The sequence below is a fragment of the Mobula birostris genome, chromosome 15, assembly GCF_030028105.1.
Source record: "Mobula birostris isolate sMobBir1 chromosome 15, sMobBir1.hap1, whole genome shotgun sequence".
Classification (NCBI taxonomy): Eukaryota; Metazoa; Chordata; class Chondrichthyes; order Myliobatiformes; family Myliobatidae; genus Mobula; species Mobula birostris.
This window is the reverse complement of record NC_092384.1, coordinates 59781680-59798451: the sequence shown is the minus strand read 5'-3', so window position 1 is coordinate 59798451 and position 16772 is coordinate 59781680. Positions and strand designations below refer to the sequence as shown.

At 37.5% G+C, this 16772-nt stretch overlaps 1 protein-coding gene across 2 annotated transcripts in view; it reads left to right on the top strand.

The window, feature by feature from the left end:
• hsbp1b (heat shock factor binding protein 1b) overlaps window positions 1-7208 on the top strand; it is a 37376-nt gene extending 30168 nt beyond the window's left edge. For both annotated transcript variants that reach the window (XM_072279871.1, XM_072279872.1), the window contains 3 exons: window positions 756-822; window positions 3243-3340; window positions 5966-7208. In XM_072279871.1, the coding sequence (XP_072135972.1) occupies window positions 756-822; window positions 3243-3340; window positions 5966-5977 (177 nt within the window). In that variant the 3' untranslated portion in view covers window positions 5978-7208. The remainder of the gene's footprint in view (window positions 1-755; window positions 823-3242; window positions 3341-5965) is intronic.
• The last annotated feature ends 9564 nt before the right edge of the window (window positions 7209-16772 follow it).

Sequence of the window (16772 nt, the reverse complement as noted above, 5' to 3'; positions counted from 1 at the left end):
CTATGTATTAGGGAAATACACCTTCTCTATACCAATGCAGCTCTGTGGGGGAAAAAGGTTCTGTTTAACCCTTTTTGCTAATGCAGTGATGGATTGGGAGGGGTGGGTTGGGGCAGGGAGGCAACCAAAGCATGATTGTACTATGGGTGCATCTCTTTCATAGATGTGAATTGTACGTTTGATACATTTGTTATGAACTGCACAGACCTCCTTTATACTATGCTCTCTTTATTTAAAAAAAAATAAAAAGAAAAAAAAATTGTACCTTCAACCCAAAACTACTATGAAATACAGATATCACATACATGGTTATTAATACTTTTGTCTTTTAACTTTGCCTTGTTTTTGTGTTGTAATTACAATTCAAGGACAATATTTCTCTCATTTCTATATCTTTGTTTTGCCTATTAGGAGCACAATCTCTGTGCTCCTTTGTTAGTTCTTCAATATTTTATCCATTCGGTCAAGCATGATACATCTTCCAGAAATTAGTGCAGGCAGGCCTTGCTTAACATAAGTGCCTATTATTGGCTCAGTGATTACACTGGTGTCTGAGTCAGATGATTTGTACATTTTCAGTAGCAATCAAAGACCTGGTCGTAATCTAAGCTGCCATTTCAGAGGAGAATTTAGGTACTGATTAGCATGTTGTCTGCCAATCAGAATGCTTTCTTAGTAGAAAACATCATAGAGCAAGTTCTGGCATTTTTAATCAGCTGCAAGGTCCTAAAACATGATTTGTTTGTATTTTGCAGGTTACCACACTCCTCCAACAGATGCAAGACAAATTCCAAACAATGTCTGACCAGATCATTGGTAGAAATATCCTTGCTTTTAAAGGCAAAGCTTCAGTGTGTACATTTAGCTCTAGAATAGGGATGTGAGGAGCTTTGAAAACAGTTTAGGGTTGTTTCTGAGCTGCAAGTGCTTTGTAATTCTGTAATCCACATTTATCATGGCACCGCAATTTTTCATTTAATTTATATTATGCAAATTTTGTGCAAACATAAATACTATGTATAATAGTAAAACCTTAAAGGAAATTTGGTGCAATAAGCATCCTAAAAGCTCTCAAACTGCGGTAAGGTTTGCTTCTTAAGCTAAAGATTCCTTGAATGGTATATGTGAAACCCAATACATTTTCATTGGTGGCTCTGTGGGCTTTCTTTAAACAACAGAAGTCTTCAAGAATTGATGTAGCATAGTTCTGAAGTTATGGTGAAGGTCTTAATCAATTTAGAATTCATATCTAATGCAAATGCCTTGATAAATGTGACACCGTTGACAAAATAGATGAGGAAATTTTAAAAAAGCATTAGTTAACTAAAGCCAATGGTGAAGAATTTAAAGGGGTGTAAAACTGATCGCCACTTTGCCAAGACTTTTTAAGGAGGTGGCTGTAAAGACAGCGGGTGCTCTGATTTCATTCTCCAAAATTCCATAGTTTCCAGAATTGCTCCATCCCAATCTATTACAACCAATGTGAACACTTTACGAAGTGTAGTAGGGAAAATGTTGTAATCTATCAAGTGGCATCAAAGACTTTTAATATAATAATAGGATTAGGTAGAGTCAAGATAGATTTATGAAAGGGAAAACTTGTTTGATAACTTTTTTTAGGATGTAATTCACAAAATAAGTATGAATTGATCTGTATTTAAATTTTCAGAAGACTTTTGATAAGGTACCACTCAAAATCATTACATGACATTTGATTGCATGGTAATGTAATTTAATGTATTAGATATGGAGGTAATGTATTATGGATTGAGGAGATAACATTTTGAAAACTGGGTTCTTTCTTTTGTTAAACTGTAAACTGTGGGGTGCTGCACAGAGTGTTGCTGAGACTACAACTGTTCACAATCTATATCCAGGATTTGGATGATGTATTCCAATTTGTTAATGATACAAAGTTCAGTGGCCAAGTGGATTGTGTGGCGACTGCAGAAATGCTTCAAAGAATGTAGACAAGCGATCAAGAATGTGCTAAATTCAATATAATGCAGGGGAAGAAAAAAGTTATTTGTTTTGTTGTACAAAAGAGAAATGTAAAGTATATTTAAGTGGTTATCAGTTGGTGAAACAGATATGTTCAAAAAGATCTAGGTGTCCTTGTGTGAGGCCTTCTGTTGGTCAGGGTTGACCGTGGAGCTTGCTCCATAGCTGTCTAAGTAATATGCAAGCCATTGCAGTACATTATGGAGAGCAAGCTGTTGCCCGTGCAGCAGGCTCCTCCTCTCCACACAGCTGATGAATGCAGTGGGACAGCAGAGACTGATACAGTTTGACACCAGCGGCCTTGTAGGAGTTGCCAGGCAGCGTTGAACAAAACGTAGGATTGCCTTAGGGATTCCACCTCCGGATTTTTCCTCTGGGTGTACTCCAGAAGCATCCCTCATGAGTGGGTACAACTGCAAGGCAGTGGAGGTTTGAGATCAGTTTTTCTTCCCTTAGGTGAGCTGCCAACAATGGGTGACAAGCCCCATCAGTCCGAAGCAACTGGTTTTCGGGTGCCAGTAACCTGCCTTTGCTCCTTTTGCTGTCAGTAGAAATCATTCCGTCTGGCTTAGTAGCTAAGCCCCATGTGAAGGCCAGGAGCTGGACTTGGTTGTCAGAGGCTATTTGAGATGTTTGCCATTAGGTACATTTAACAGGTAGTGGGAGTTACCTGTTATCCTTGTGTATGTACTTGAAAGTTAACTTGTTAGTGCAGTAAGCAACGAGAATGGTGAATGGTAGATTGGCTGTAAAGATATCTTCCTGTAGGATTTCTGAACTTATATATCCCAGGGAGTTATGGAGCATTGAGTTCATTGGGGAAAACAGTTAGATTGGTGGGTGTTTGGGTAAAAGGAATTAAAATGGTGGAAAATGAATGTGAGGTAGAAGATTGTGATGGATGACATGTGCCAGTTCACTTAATTTGTCTGTTCAAAGGTTGCTACAAAAATCTGTAAGTTGCGAGAGGGTTGATGTTCTAAGGGACTTGGATATTCTTTGTACATGAACCTCTGAAAGCTATGTAAATTGAGTAAGCAGTTAGGAAGCAAACTTTCTTTGTGATTCTGAAATTGGGTTTTGGAGTGATTCTAATGACTTTTATCTAATCTCTGGATTTGGGTTGCTTTTCATTCTTCATAGCAGTTTCCATGATTTGATGATATTCCTTTGAGCAAATATTTACTGTTCCCTAAAAAATATAAATGCTTAAAGAATTAGACTTCCTTGACATTTTTCACTCGATGAGATGAGTGCTCGCATTGATGACTTGGAGAAAAACATTGCTGACCTGATGACACAAGCAGGTGTTGAAGAAATCGAAGCAGGAGAAAATAAGGTAAATACGAAGTTTTTAAAAGCCTTTGAGTCCCAGTCTGCTTCTCCCTCTTAGAATGAGTCAATTTCAAATAGTTCAGAGTTGGTTGGCAGTTTTTCTTCAGTTAATTCTGCATAATCAATAGTGAAACATATTTCAGTATCCAAAATAACCCAAGATCCAAAATTAAAAAAAAAGTGTATCCATTCAATAATTTAATTTGATAATGCCACTGTGTGCCAGGAATCTCTGTCTGGAAGTTCTGGTGACTGTAAGAAGCAAATACAAAAAGAAGTTAATTAATTATTGGGAACAAGCCACTGTAGTTTAATTTAATAAATAATGAATATAGCTTACTTCATTAATGAATTGCTTCCTCTTTGAGGGTGTCTTGTGTTACATCGGCATAATCCTTAACTATATGCATCATTTCCAGATGAATACATTCACCTGTAATTTTGATGGAATCAATTACTCACCATTGATATTCTAGGATTTCTGCTGAAAATGCATATGTGCATTCATTGGGATGTATTTCATTTGTGATGCTGGTTTTACAGGCAATAAACAATGCCCACCTGTGCAAGACAGAAGCAGCTTCATGTGGACTAGTGGTGCAGCTGGTAGAGGGTCTTCTAGTTTCAGTTTCTATGTTATGCAGAGTTTGCACATTTTTTCCAGTTTCCTCCCATATCCCAAAATTATGGCAGTTGGTAGGTTAAATGACCAGTGTAACTTTACTGCAGTGTATAGGTGAGTGCTAGAATCTGGGGTTGGGGAAGAGTTGATGGAAAAATTGGTTAGGATAGTTCAGTGTAAATGAGTACTTAATGTTCAGGAGTTGACCTATTACCTATTCACAGTAGATGTGAATGCCACTGGACAATAGTTGTTGAAGCAACACACCCTGCTCTTCTTGGTTACTGGTATGATTGTCACCCTTTGAAGTAGATGGGAACTTGCGATTGGAACAATGAAGATGTCCTTGAGCACTTCTTCCAGTTGTTTGGCACAGGTTTTCAGAGCCCTACCAGGTATACTATCAAGGCTTGACACCTAGCAAGGGTTCACTCCCTTGAAAGATATTTTGACGTTGGCCTCCGAGACATTAATCACAGTCACCAGATGCTGTCGGGATTCTGAAGGTTGTAGTTTTATTCTCCCTTTCAAAGCATGTAGTGACTTCATAGGAGAAGTCACAGTGTGGTAGTAGATAGTTGCCTTTATGACTGGAGGCCTGTGGCTAGTGGTGTGCCATGGTAATCAGTGTTGGGTTTGTTGTTATTTGTCATCTATATCAATGGTCTGGATGATAATGTGGTTCACTAGAATAGGAAATTTGTGGATGACACCAAGATTAGGGGTGTATTGGATAGCGAGGAGAGGATTTACAGCTAGCAACAGGATCTGGACCAGCTGGAAAAATGAGCTGAAAAATACCAGATTGAATTTAATGCAGACGAGTGTGATGTGTTGCTCTTTAGGAGGACAAACAAGGGAGAACTTGCATGGTGAGTGTAAGGACACTGAGGAGTGCGGTAGAACAAATGGATCTGGGAATACAGATCTTAAATTCTTTGAAAGTGGTGTCACAGGTAGATAAAGTCATAAAGAATGCACTTGTCACATTGGCTTTCATTAGTCAATGTATAGAGTATTGGAGATGGGATGTTTGGGGGATTGTTGGCAGAGTTTTGATCATCTACCTATGGGAAAGATGTCAATCTGATTAAGAGTGCAGAGAAAATTCAAAAGGATGTTGTCAGGACTTTAGAACCTAGGTATAGGGAAAGGTTGAATGGGTTAGACCTTTACTCCCACGTGTAGGAGAATGAGGAGGAGAGACAGAGTAAATGCAAGCAGGCTTTTTTCCAAAGAGTTTGGGTGAGACTAGAACTAGAGGTTATACATTAAGGGGAAATGTTGAAGGGGAACATGAGGTAGAATTTCTTCTCTCAGAGTGTGGACAAGCTGCCAGCAGGAGTGGTGGATGCAGTTTCGATTTCAACATTTAAGAGAAATTTGGATAGGTACATTAACGGGACGGTTATGGAGGGCTAGGGTCAAGATGCAGGTCGATGGGACTAGACAGATTAATAGTTTAGCACAGACTAGAATGGCCAAAGGGTCTATTTTTGTTCTGTAGTGTCCTGTGACTCTTGATTTTTTTTTTCCCCTCTGGAAGATAGTAAAATGTGTGTTAAGTAGTTAGCAATTCACTGAATATTATGCTGACATGAAAGACTTTTACACTAGTAAGCAAACTATACTATCTCCGATTAGCCTTCAAATATTAAAATTGAAGGTCAGTGGAAATCTGTAATAGCCCTCAGCTTCCCAGTCTGTAAAGTTGGACATGTACTGCTGAGCTGTAAAATCAAACGTGTTTAAGGTCACAGATCTTCTATTTAATGATGGTGGAAATTGGCTGTGGTAACTAGTTTACATTAATACTCTGAGGTTATGGAAACATTAGTTTACTTGGATGACACTGTCCCTAAAGTTTTGCTTTAACGTTCTAGAAATGTGTAAAAGACTTGAAATAAAACTAGGGTATTTTCTATGGTATTGCAGACTTCGGGTTGTAGATCTATGCATCATAATTCCTGTCTTTTTCCCAGTTATAATATTGTGTTCTTTATACAGGCTCCGAAGTAACCTATTGAGGATAATAGAAGGTTCTTTTTCAACAAACGCCGGTTCAGGTTGATTACTTTAAGAATTTCTGCTGTGTTAAAGTACATTTTTTTAATCAGTTATAGGTGTGCTTACAGCTCTATTTGAATTTTTTTTGTAAGGAAACACTTATTGCTTGAAATATAATTGATATTAGCAAATTATAAATTTGCTCAAATTTGAATATCTGGTCTTGCAGTTTTTCTTAGACAATTTTGAATAGTCTAAAACTCAATTTCTGATTATGTTTATTTGCATTTGAATTATTTGGACTGCATTTTTTATAAACCAATTTTGTAGTAGATCCAGTTTGTATATTTAATGCATTATTTCTATGTTTTTGTCACTTGGAATGTTTAGTAAGAGATGCAGATAAACAGTCACATGAGTTTTATCTTTGGCATTAAAAGTCAATGACCTGTTGTCCTACATAAAATAACACAATTGTTGGCAACTCTTGTTCCTAAGCTTGCAGTTATGATTGTTATTAGTTTAGTGATGCTATGTTGGGCATGTTTTGATGGTGATGCCATATTCCATTTGCCATCTTGTGCTTGTACAAAATATTTATTGTCTTAGAAATTGCTCAAAAATGTGATTAACTGTGCTCAATTTGCATCCATGGTTATCTGATTTTTCTTCCTCGTTAACTCTAACCATCTTAATCATATCTAATTTGTAATAGGGGACATATTATTAATATCGAGGTATCTTAAATCAAGTGGCAAAATGTCCATTGTTTTTCACTGAAACTATTCCATATGTGAATTAGTGTTTTTGTTTAAGATTTCACAGGATCTGTTATATTGTTTTACTTGAATGCTTAAGTCCTTCATTTGACAGCTGTATTTCATAACTAGTTGCATGTTGTGATTATTTGGATATTCAAGAAAACATGTCTAAATTATTAAATTATAGCAGAATTACTGATAACCTTTCATAATATTTTGGTTAAGCATCTGTTCATGAATGTTAAAATGTGTTTTAAAACAATCACTTTATTGTCTAATCTTAAATATTTGTACCTTAAAATTGAGATGTTTGAATTTTGACATTTCAGTAGCATATTTCCACCCAGTGATTAAACAATGGATGCAGAGATTAAATAAAATGTATAAATCATTAATCCATCTGTAAGCATGCTCAAAGGCTTGAACATGTTGGTTTGTACAGTTCTACAAGCTTTAGAATAAACTAATAAATTCAGTTACTACATTGGTTGTATTGACTGCTCTCCCAGTTCACCACATAAAACTGAACTCAGAACTTGTATTTAGAAAAACAACTTAGAACACCACAGCACACTGCAGACCCTTCAGCCCATGATGTGCCAACCTTTTAACTGACTAAGATCAACCTAATAGAGTCCTCTCCTTTTCTATCATCCACGTACCTATCTGGGTTCCTTAACCGTCCCTAATGTATCTGCCTCTACCGTCACCTCTGGTGTTCCACACATTCACTACTCTCTATGTATTATGCTTCCTCATATTAGAAATTTCTGCTCTGGGAAAAAGTCTCTGACTATCCACTCAATTTATGCCTTATATCATCATGTACACCTCTATCAAGAGAGATTCAATATTGGTAGAATTTTAAGTCTTGTGTATGTTCGTTTTAGTTTTTCTTAACATTTTAACCTTTAGAAAAATGTAAAACATGCAGCACACACAAAATGCAAAATGCTGGAGGAACTCAGCAGGCCAAGGAACATCTATGGGAAAGAGTAAACAGTCAATGTTTCATGCTGAGACATTGATTTCTCGATTCTGGTAAATCCCCCACCCGTCACCTTTTCCCGTTCATGTTTCCTCTCTCTCCTATCAACTACCACCTTGTACTTCCTTCGACCCCTTCCCCCACCTTCTTACTCTGACTTCTCTTCCTTTCCAGTCCTGATGAAGGGTCTCGGCCTGAAGATAGTCTGACCTCAGTGGTTGGGAAGATGTTGGAGTCGATTATTAAGGATGAGTTCTGTGGATATTTGGAGGCACATGATCAAATGGGCCATAGTTAGCATGATTTCCTCAAGGGAAAACCTTGCCTGACAAATCTGGTGGAATTCTTTGAAGAAGTCACAAGCAGGATAGACAAAGAATTGGTTGATGTAGTGTACTTGGATTTTCAAAGGCCTGTGGCAAGGTGCCACTCATGAGGTTGTCTAACAAGCTATGAGCCCATGGTGTTACAGGAAAGATTCTAGCATAGATAAAGCAGTGGCTGATTGGCAGGAGATAAAGCGTGGGAGTAAGAGGAGCCTTTTCTGCCTGGCTGCCAGTGACTAGTGGGGTTCCACAGGGGTCTGTGTTCAGACAGATTCTTTTTGCATTATAGGTTAATGATTTGGATGATGGAATCGATGGCTTTGTTGCAAAGTTTGCAGATGATATGAAGATAGGTGGAGGGGCAAGTAGTTTTGAGGAAGTAGAGAGGCTACAGAAGGACTTAGATTAGGAGAATAGGCAAAGAAATGGCAGATGGAATACAGTGTCAGGAAGTGTATGGCCATATCATGAGGAAATGGACTCTAGGTAAATACTCTCTCTAAGCCTCTCAGAATTTTACATATGTCTATCATGTCATCTCTCAGTCTCCTTTGATCGAGGAAGAGCAGACCCAGCCTGTCCAATTTCTCCTCGTAACTTAAGCCCTCCAATCCAGGCATCATACTCGTGCGTCTTCACTGCACCCTCTCTAACGTAATCACCACTTTCCTGTAGAGTGGTGACCAGAACTGCATATAATACTCCAGCATTTCCAACGCCTTGTACAGCTGTAATGTGACAACCTAATTCTTGTAGTCACTACTTCAACCAATGAAAGTGAGTATGCTGTATTCCTGCCTTAACCTCTTTGTTGCCAGTTTTGGGGAATTCTGTACTTGTATTTTTGAACTAGGATGAAATTGTATCCATTATGCTAAAACACCAATTGTAACTATGGTGGGTGGCATATGTAGATTTATGACATTGAAATTTGGTTCAACATTAGCTATGGACTAGAATTTGCAGCCAACAACGTAACATTACTTGGTACAATGGAAATTGCAACAGGTGGAAATGTGCTTGTAATTTCCCAAGATTGCACAGACTTCTAGCTAATTCATTTGGTTGTGTCATCGGGTACAAATATACAGCTGATAAAAGTATGTAAGGATTTGAATTAATTACAAGTCTTGTTCCATATTCCATACATTTGCAATGAATAGCAGACAGCAGACTGTACTTGATATCATGAACAAAAAATACATTTCAAGTGATAGCATCAAGACTCAAGTATTAATGGCATGGCTTAAATTATCATTAACTTGGTTGTGATTGTACACCAAAGCCACTGAACATAAAAATATTTTGCACAAGGAATACTTTGAGTTAAGAATCTGTGTGCCTTTGATCTAGGAATTCCAAAGTTAAAGAGAATTTTTTTTCCTGTTCTGTGTCCTTCTCTCTCTGTGACCAGTTTGGATGGGGGATGTTTAATCAATTGTTTTATTTTTTACAAAGCTCCTATCTACTAATAAAATCTCCTGGTGTTTATGAATCATTGATAAGGAATCCTCTATGGTTCAGGAAGCTAATGAAAAATTTAGGAGGCTGGGTGGAATTTTGCAGCTCATTAAAATATGATCATTATGGAAGACAGTTGAAAGTAAAAGCATTATCAGTAATTCTTCTTCAGTAATTATTGGTTCTTTTGAAATAGGGTTTCAAGTTCCAGGAATGCAGATGATGAAAAACTAAGAAGCGTATGAGTTGTCTTGTGCAGTAAAACACCAATTTGTGCAAGACCCTAGGATGATCCAGCAATGTTTATCTTCCCTCAACAGCCGAGACTCCATCTGTACGACATGATGGATTTTGATTCCCAGTGCTTGATGGTGGATTAACCTTTATAGAGCAATTTATGGAATATTGCTCATAGAAATAACCTGGACAGTGTATGGTATCCAACTGGAGCTCCACAACAAACTTTCTGCTCATAGTTTCTGAACTCAGCAGGTTAGGCAGTATCTATGGAAAACAGTGAACAGTCGACATTTCAGGCTGAGACCCTTCAGGACTGTAAAAGAAGTTGAATTTCTGCTGATTTAATTAAATGGAGGCCGCATTCCTGCTGAGAGACATTTTGTCCCGCATGACAGATTGAGGAATTTCAGAAGTTAGTCATATATAGCACAAATCATGCTTCCACAATTAATGCTAGTATACTAGTTCTAAAAATATAATAGGCAAGTACATAGCAATGAAATTAGAAAGTGATTTGCTATAAAGTTATTTTCACTTTTTTAAAAATAAATGAACCTCATGCAGCTGAGAACATTGGTATTAAACAGACTGCGATAACCTATTTTCAGCTATATTAATAAAGTTACATCAGGGTAACACTTATAAGAACTCCTTTATTTGATTTAATACAGGTAGTTAAAAGCAATTTCATTCTATGATGATGTGTGACTACCAATTTATGAAGGATGTCGATGGTGACTATGCAGGTAAATTTGAGTACGTTTAAGCCACTGTTTTTCTCAAGTGAAACAATGCAATTCTGAATATGATTATGAGTAGATTACTGATTATACACAATCTGCACCCACCAAAACACCTTTCAAGAGCATTAGGTATAAATTGCAGGACGTGGCCACCGGGAATTTCTGATAATGACCCTGTCAGATTTCAAAGTTCAGAGTAAATTTGTTATCAAAGTACTTTTATTTCACCATATACAATCTTGAGATTCATTTTCTTGTGGGCATACCTGACAAATCCACAGTAGAATAGTAATCACAATAGAATCAATGAAAAATGCACCAATTTGGGCATTCAACCAGCGTGCAAAAGACAAACTGTGCAAATACAGAAAGAAAGAAATAATAATAAATGTCAAGAACATGAGATGAAGGGTCCTTGAAAATGAGTTCATAGGTTGTGGGAACATTTCAATGATGGTTCAAAGATTTGCATTGATGACAAGTGATTTGATGTTATTGGAAAGTTTCATGGGTTCCAACAATATGGGTGTCTGCAGGTTTGAGAAAAGTGGTCTGTTGTAGGATTGTGAATGTAGGTACCTGTGTAGTAACTGTCTTCAGTTGCTTAGTGGGGGATAAAGCATATTGTGCAAGATACACTGAAATCAAGTTGGTATTGGTAAAGTTCAGGTTCACTTATCTCAAGGCATATAGTCACTTAAATTATTTAATTGAGATTTGAAATATAAACTTTTAATCTTTCCAGGGAAAGTGTATCCTTTTTTCATTGATTAGAAAACTGATAGTAAAAGAACCTTGAGGCTTGAACATTAATGACACTTTCACTTCATTGTATCTATTATATCTTCCTTCATTCAAAATACCACTCATGGTTCATCTATTTTTAAGCTGCTATTTTATTTATGATTTAATTTTTATGAAAAACTTACTCATTAGTGGTCAAGTGGCAGAAATGTTAATAATTCATGAAATTCAGTTTAACTATTCAGTTCTTCAGACTGCATGATTGAAATCGGCCAGACTACTTCATTTAGAATAGAATGACATTTGCTAATGAATTCATACTTTTAATGTCTTTACTGTCTTTATCTGAATGCAAATTGCAGTGAACACCTATGAAAAGCAACTTGACGTGAATGGATAGAGTGATATCACTGGGAATGCTTATATTTTGTATTTTCTGTGCAGGTTCTATTAATATCCTGGCTTAAATTCAATGAATGATTTAAAGTTTTTTTGTTTCTTCCATACTTCAGTAAATAGCTTGTATATCTCATTCTCAGCTTGTGAAGAGAAGATCTTAAAATTGGCTGAGTAACCCAAAGAAAAATTGTATCACCTAAAAAATAAGCTCTTCTAGCCAACATTTCTATCTCAAATCCTTGTGGGTGACTAGCCCTATTAGGCAGTCTAACAAAAATCTTTCCCTCAATGTCAGCAAAATAATGGAGCTGGTAAATTGAGTTAAGGAAGTGGGGAGGAGTACATGTCCCTGACTGTATCAATGGTATTGAAGTGACGATGGTTGAAAGCTTCAAGTTTCACATACCCTGTAAGTATAACCAACAATTTGTGTTGGTTCAGCCATGTGCATGCTAAGGTCAAAAAAGCACATCAATGCCTCTGCTTCCTCAGAAATCTAAGGAAATTCAGATTGTCTCTCGTGACTCTTACTACTTTTAGAGATACTCTATAGAAAGCATCCTACCTGAATGCATCATAGCTTGGTATGGCAAATGCTGTGCCCAAAACCACAATTTATAGAAGAGAAAGATGAATACAGCTCAGTCTATAACACAAACCAGTTTCTCTGTTGACTCTGCTTTGGAGTGACAGATGTGAATCCTGGCAGATGTGTTGCCTTACTGGTGCCAGTGCTGGGATCAAGAGTATCACAGAATGTTTATAGGGTGTTCTGAAAGATGAAGGTAAGATTAATGTAAAATCTGTTTGATTTTCAAATGTACGATAAAATGAAAGAAGAGATCCACAAATTTAGGGATCTAAGTCACAGGTTAAAAGCAGAACCTCTATAATGAATAAATTCTTCTCAGACTTCCAGCTGAGAATAAGTAACCCATACCTGGCTGCAAGCCCAAGAAGAGTTTGTTCATCATATACACTGGGAAAGCACTAGATCCTTTTCGGCCCTCTATAACGTTGTATCCTCTGGCTTACTTCTGGAGCCACATACATTAAGTATAGGCAATGCAAGAAAGGTCAGAAGAATTAATGTAGGAGGGAGGGATTTAGATTTCTGGATCACTGGGACTGTCGCTGGAGGAGATGAAACCTATACAAGCTGAATGGGCTACACCTGAACCAGAGCAGTAGCAATATTCTTGCAGGAAGGTTAGTCAGTACTGTAGGGAAGGTTTTAAATTAATTTGGCAGGGGAATAGGGTACAGAGTAGATGTATAGTGGGGAAGAAGTCAAATATAAAAGGGAAAGTGTCAGTGCAGTGGGCAGAATTTTTCAACATAGCTTTCTGATTTTTGCCTCATAGATGAAGGTAGATTACTCATAATAAGAATTAGCTTCCTACTCCTGCTTTTGTCCTTGGTAGTTAAATGATTGCTCACTGATGGACCCAATTATGTCGATGTTGCTGTTGAGTTCCAAGGGTTGGCAGTTATTGCCACATCAGCCAGATCTCGATTTGATCTGGTGTGAGTGCAATATGTGTGATTCCATTTTGCACTGGCATATATGCTTATACACTCAGCTTATTAGGCACATCTGCACATTAAGGCAAACATTTAAACATCAGAATGGGGAAGAAATGTGATCTAAGTGACTGAGTGATTGTTGGTGCCAAGCAGGGTGGTTTGAGTGTCTCAGAAACTGCTGAACTGGGATTTTCATGCACAACAGTCTCTAGAGTTTAAAAACAAAAAATGACAGAAGTTAAAGGAGAATGGCCAGACTGGAATGACAAGAATGACATTAATTCAAATAACCATGTGTAAGAACAGTGGTGTGCAATGGAGCATCTCTGAATGTGCAACACGAAGTATCTTGAAATGGATGGGCTACAGCAGCTGAAGACCATTAAATACACTCAATGGCCACTTTATTCGGTACAGGAGTGTTTTTTACTCCTTTAAGAGAAAGTTCAATTCTTCTATTGGCCTGCTCTTCTCTCACTCTAGATGGGTCTCCTGGTGCACAAGCCCTCTCTCCTCGCCTCCATCTTATTAACAAGCGCTCTTGTGTCCCATCATGTCAAATATGGAGCTGATTTCTTCTTCCCCAAGTAAACATTGTGTTCTTCCTGCTGTTTGGCTGCCTTGCTCTGAGTGCCTTGAAAAGCTGAAGGCGGCCTTAAATTGTGACACAGCACAATGTCGGCAGCCGTACTGAATTTAGTGTGGTCCCATCATGAATTGTATGGGCTACATTTTACACTTATTCCTAGAAGCGAAATACCTTAACTGTTCTTGCATGCTTATTTTCAAGATTCAAGTTTGTTTGTCACGAATATATCAAAATATACAGTGAAATGTGTCATTTGTGTTTACAGCTAACACAACAGAGGGTGTGCTGAGGGCAGTCTGTAAGTTCCGCACATTCTGGGGCCAACATACCATGCCCACAATGCTCGGCAGAACAACACAGAACACAACAAGCAATGAAACAATAGCACAAACAAGTCTCGTTTTTTGTTTACACATTTATCTGGGGGAACCTGATTTGTGATTTACACTGTAAAATATCCAAACTCTCAGCACTTTCTCAGATCAGTCAGATTGAAAGTCACTCTGGTAAAGATTTTTTGTTACTTTTGTTATTTTGTGTAGAGTTCCTGTTGTTGGGAAAGCTATACTTTGTGGAAGAATGGTGCTGGGGCAAGCAAAAATTCAACACATTCATAAGCAAACTTATCAGAACTTCATGAAGTAGTCACCCTTACTTTGCATCCTTTGACACTTCCAGACAAATTTCATAGCTGTAACATTTGGATAAACACAGTTTTGCTGCCACCTTCTGGTAAAAAGCGTTATAACATATAAATAGAAATCTGACCATTTTGAATCTGTCATCCAATTATAAATGCTATCAAATCACAATGTCCATTTGATAATAAGATGTATACCAATTTGCCTATGGTTTATAAACACTTGTGTTAGGATTTCAAATATTGATATATCTGTAATATTGACATACAGCTCAATGTCCATCCATCATTAAGGATCCTCACCACTTGGGACATGCCCTCTTCCCAGAACCACCATCAGGGAGGAGAAACAGGAGTCTGACGACCCAACACTCAATGTTTTAGAAACAGCTTCTTCCCTTCTGCCATCAGATTTCTGAACAGTCCATAAACCCATGAACACGACCTTGTTACTTCTCGAAAAGTTCGAAGCACATTTATTATCAAAGTATGTATACTATATGCAAGCTTGAGAGTCATCTCCTTACAGGCAGCTACAAATGAAAGAAACCCAATACCCGTAGTTTCTCTGTGTCTAAATCTGTACTGCTGGCACAACACAACATATTTCACAACATTATGCCAGTGATAATAAACCTGATTCTGATGTCGCCTATTCTTCAAAACTACACTCCCAGTAGCTTGATTAGATTTGAGTTACAACTCTATCTTTATACTTTATACTTGATTGAAGTATTGCTGGGAACACAGAATCACTGAATTTTCCTTTGTACCCTATGCCATAAAGGTACTAGAACACAGAACAGCACACACTGGGAGCAGACTTTGGTCCACAATGTCCGTGTTGAGCATGATGCCAAATTAAGATAATTCTCTTCTGCCATATGTGATCCATATCCCTCCATTAAGATTCATATTCTATCTAAAAGTCACATACTATACATGCCACTATCATATCTGTTTCCACCTCTAACAACCTATTCCAGGCACTATGGCTCTCTGTGTGTTGAAGAAACCTTGCCTCGCCCATCACCTTTCAACATTTCCCTCTCACCTTAAGACCATAAGGTATAGGAGCAGAATTAAGTCATTCAGCCCATCAAGTCTGCTCCGCCATTCCATCATGACATCCCAGATCCTACTCAACTCCATACAGCTGCCTTTTTGCCGTATCCTTTTTGATACCCTAACCAATCAGGAAACTATCAACTTCCGCCTAAACTATATCCACGGTCTATGGCAGAGCATTCCACAGATTCACCACTCTCTAGCTTAAAAAAATTCTCCTTACCTCTGGGCTCTCTCCAATGACAACACATCCTTTCTGAGATATAAATGCACTTCTTCAAATATTTGTCCTCTTGTCCTCTACTACTTGTAACATAAAGAAAATGAAAATATAAAATCTTAAATAAGTAGAAGCAGGAGTAAGCCACTCAGCCACTCAATCCTACCTTACAAAGCAATATCTACTCCAGGCCTCAGATCCTCTTTTGTGTCAGTTTCCTGTAGCCTTCCATTCCCTGATCTTTCAAGAATGTATCTACTTTCTCTTTAAATAATCCTAATACTCCAGCCTCTACAACCACTCAAATTGAGAATCCCATAGATTCACTACCTTAAAAGGAGGTTTATTAACCTCCTGCTAATCTGGTAACGATGTCCCATTATTTGACATTCTCCCACTAGATGGAGCCTTTCACTATCTATACAGTCATTGTACTGTAAAGACATGCATGCTTCAAAAAATCACCCCTTGTTCAAATCTCCAAAAATATTTTTGATCTAGATATAATTTATTGCTCTACAGAAAGAGAATGTAAATAAATAAAGAAAATGGAAATTATTATGTAGTTCCTATCCAATAAGCTACAGTTTACATCTTGGTTATTCACAATTCAGTGTGTTTGGCAGAAGTGACATTAAGCACAGCTATTCCCTTCTGAATAGAATCTTGTCTCTACTCATCTGTTTTCAGATTTTTCAGTTAGAAATAAATTTCCTGCATCATGTTTGTCTTTTTTTTGCAAAAAAACCCAAGGCATCTAATGTTGTTTCAGCAAGATTTTAGTCTATCACATAAATATTCTGTGCTTTCATTATTATTTATAATATAGGAACATTTTTATAGGTGCATTTTTCTCCAACTAATGTATAATCAGTGGCCACTTTATTAGGCACACCTGTACAGCTATTCATTAATGCAAATATCTAATTGCCAACCATGTGGCAGCAACTGAATGCATAAAAGCATGCAGACATGATCAAGAGGTTCAGCTGTTGTTCAGACCAAGTATCAGAAGGTGAAAGAAATGTGATCTAGGTGGTTTGAACATGCTTATGATGGTGCTGCAAGTAAGGTTTCCATTACTCTTGTGCATTGACAATA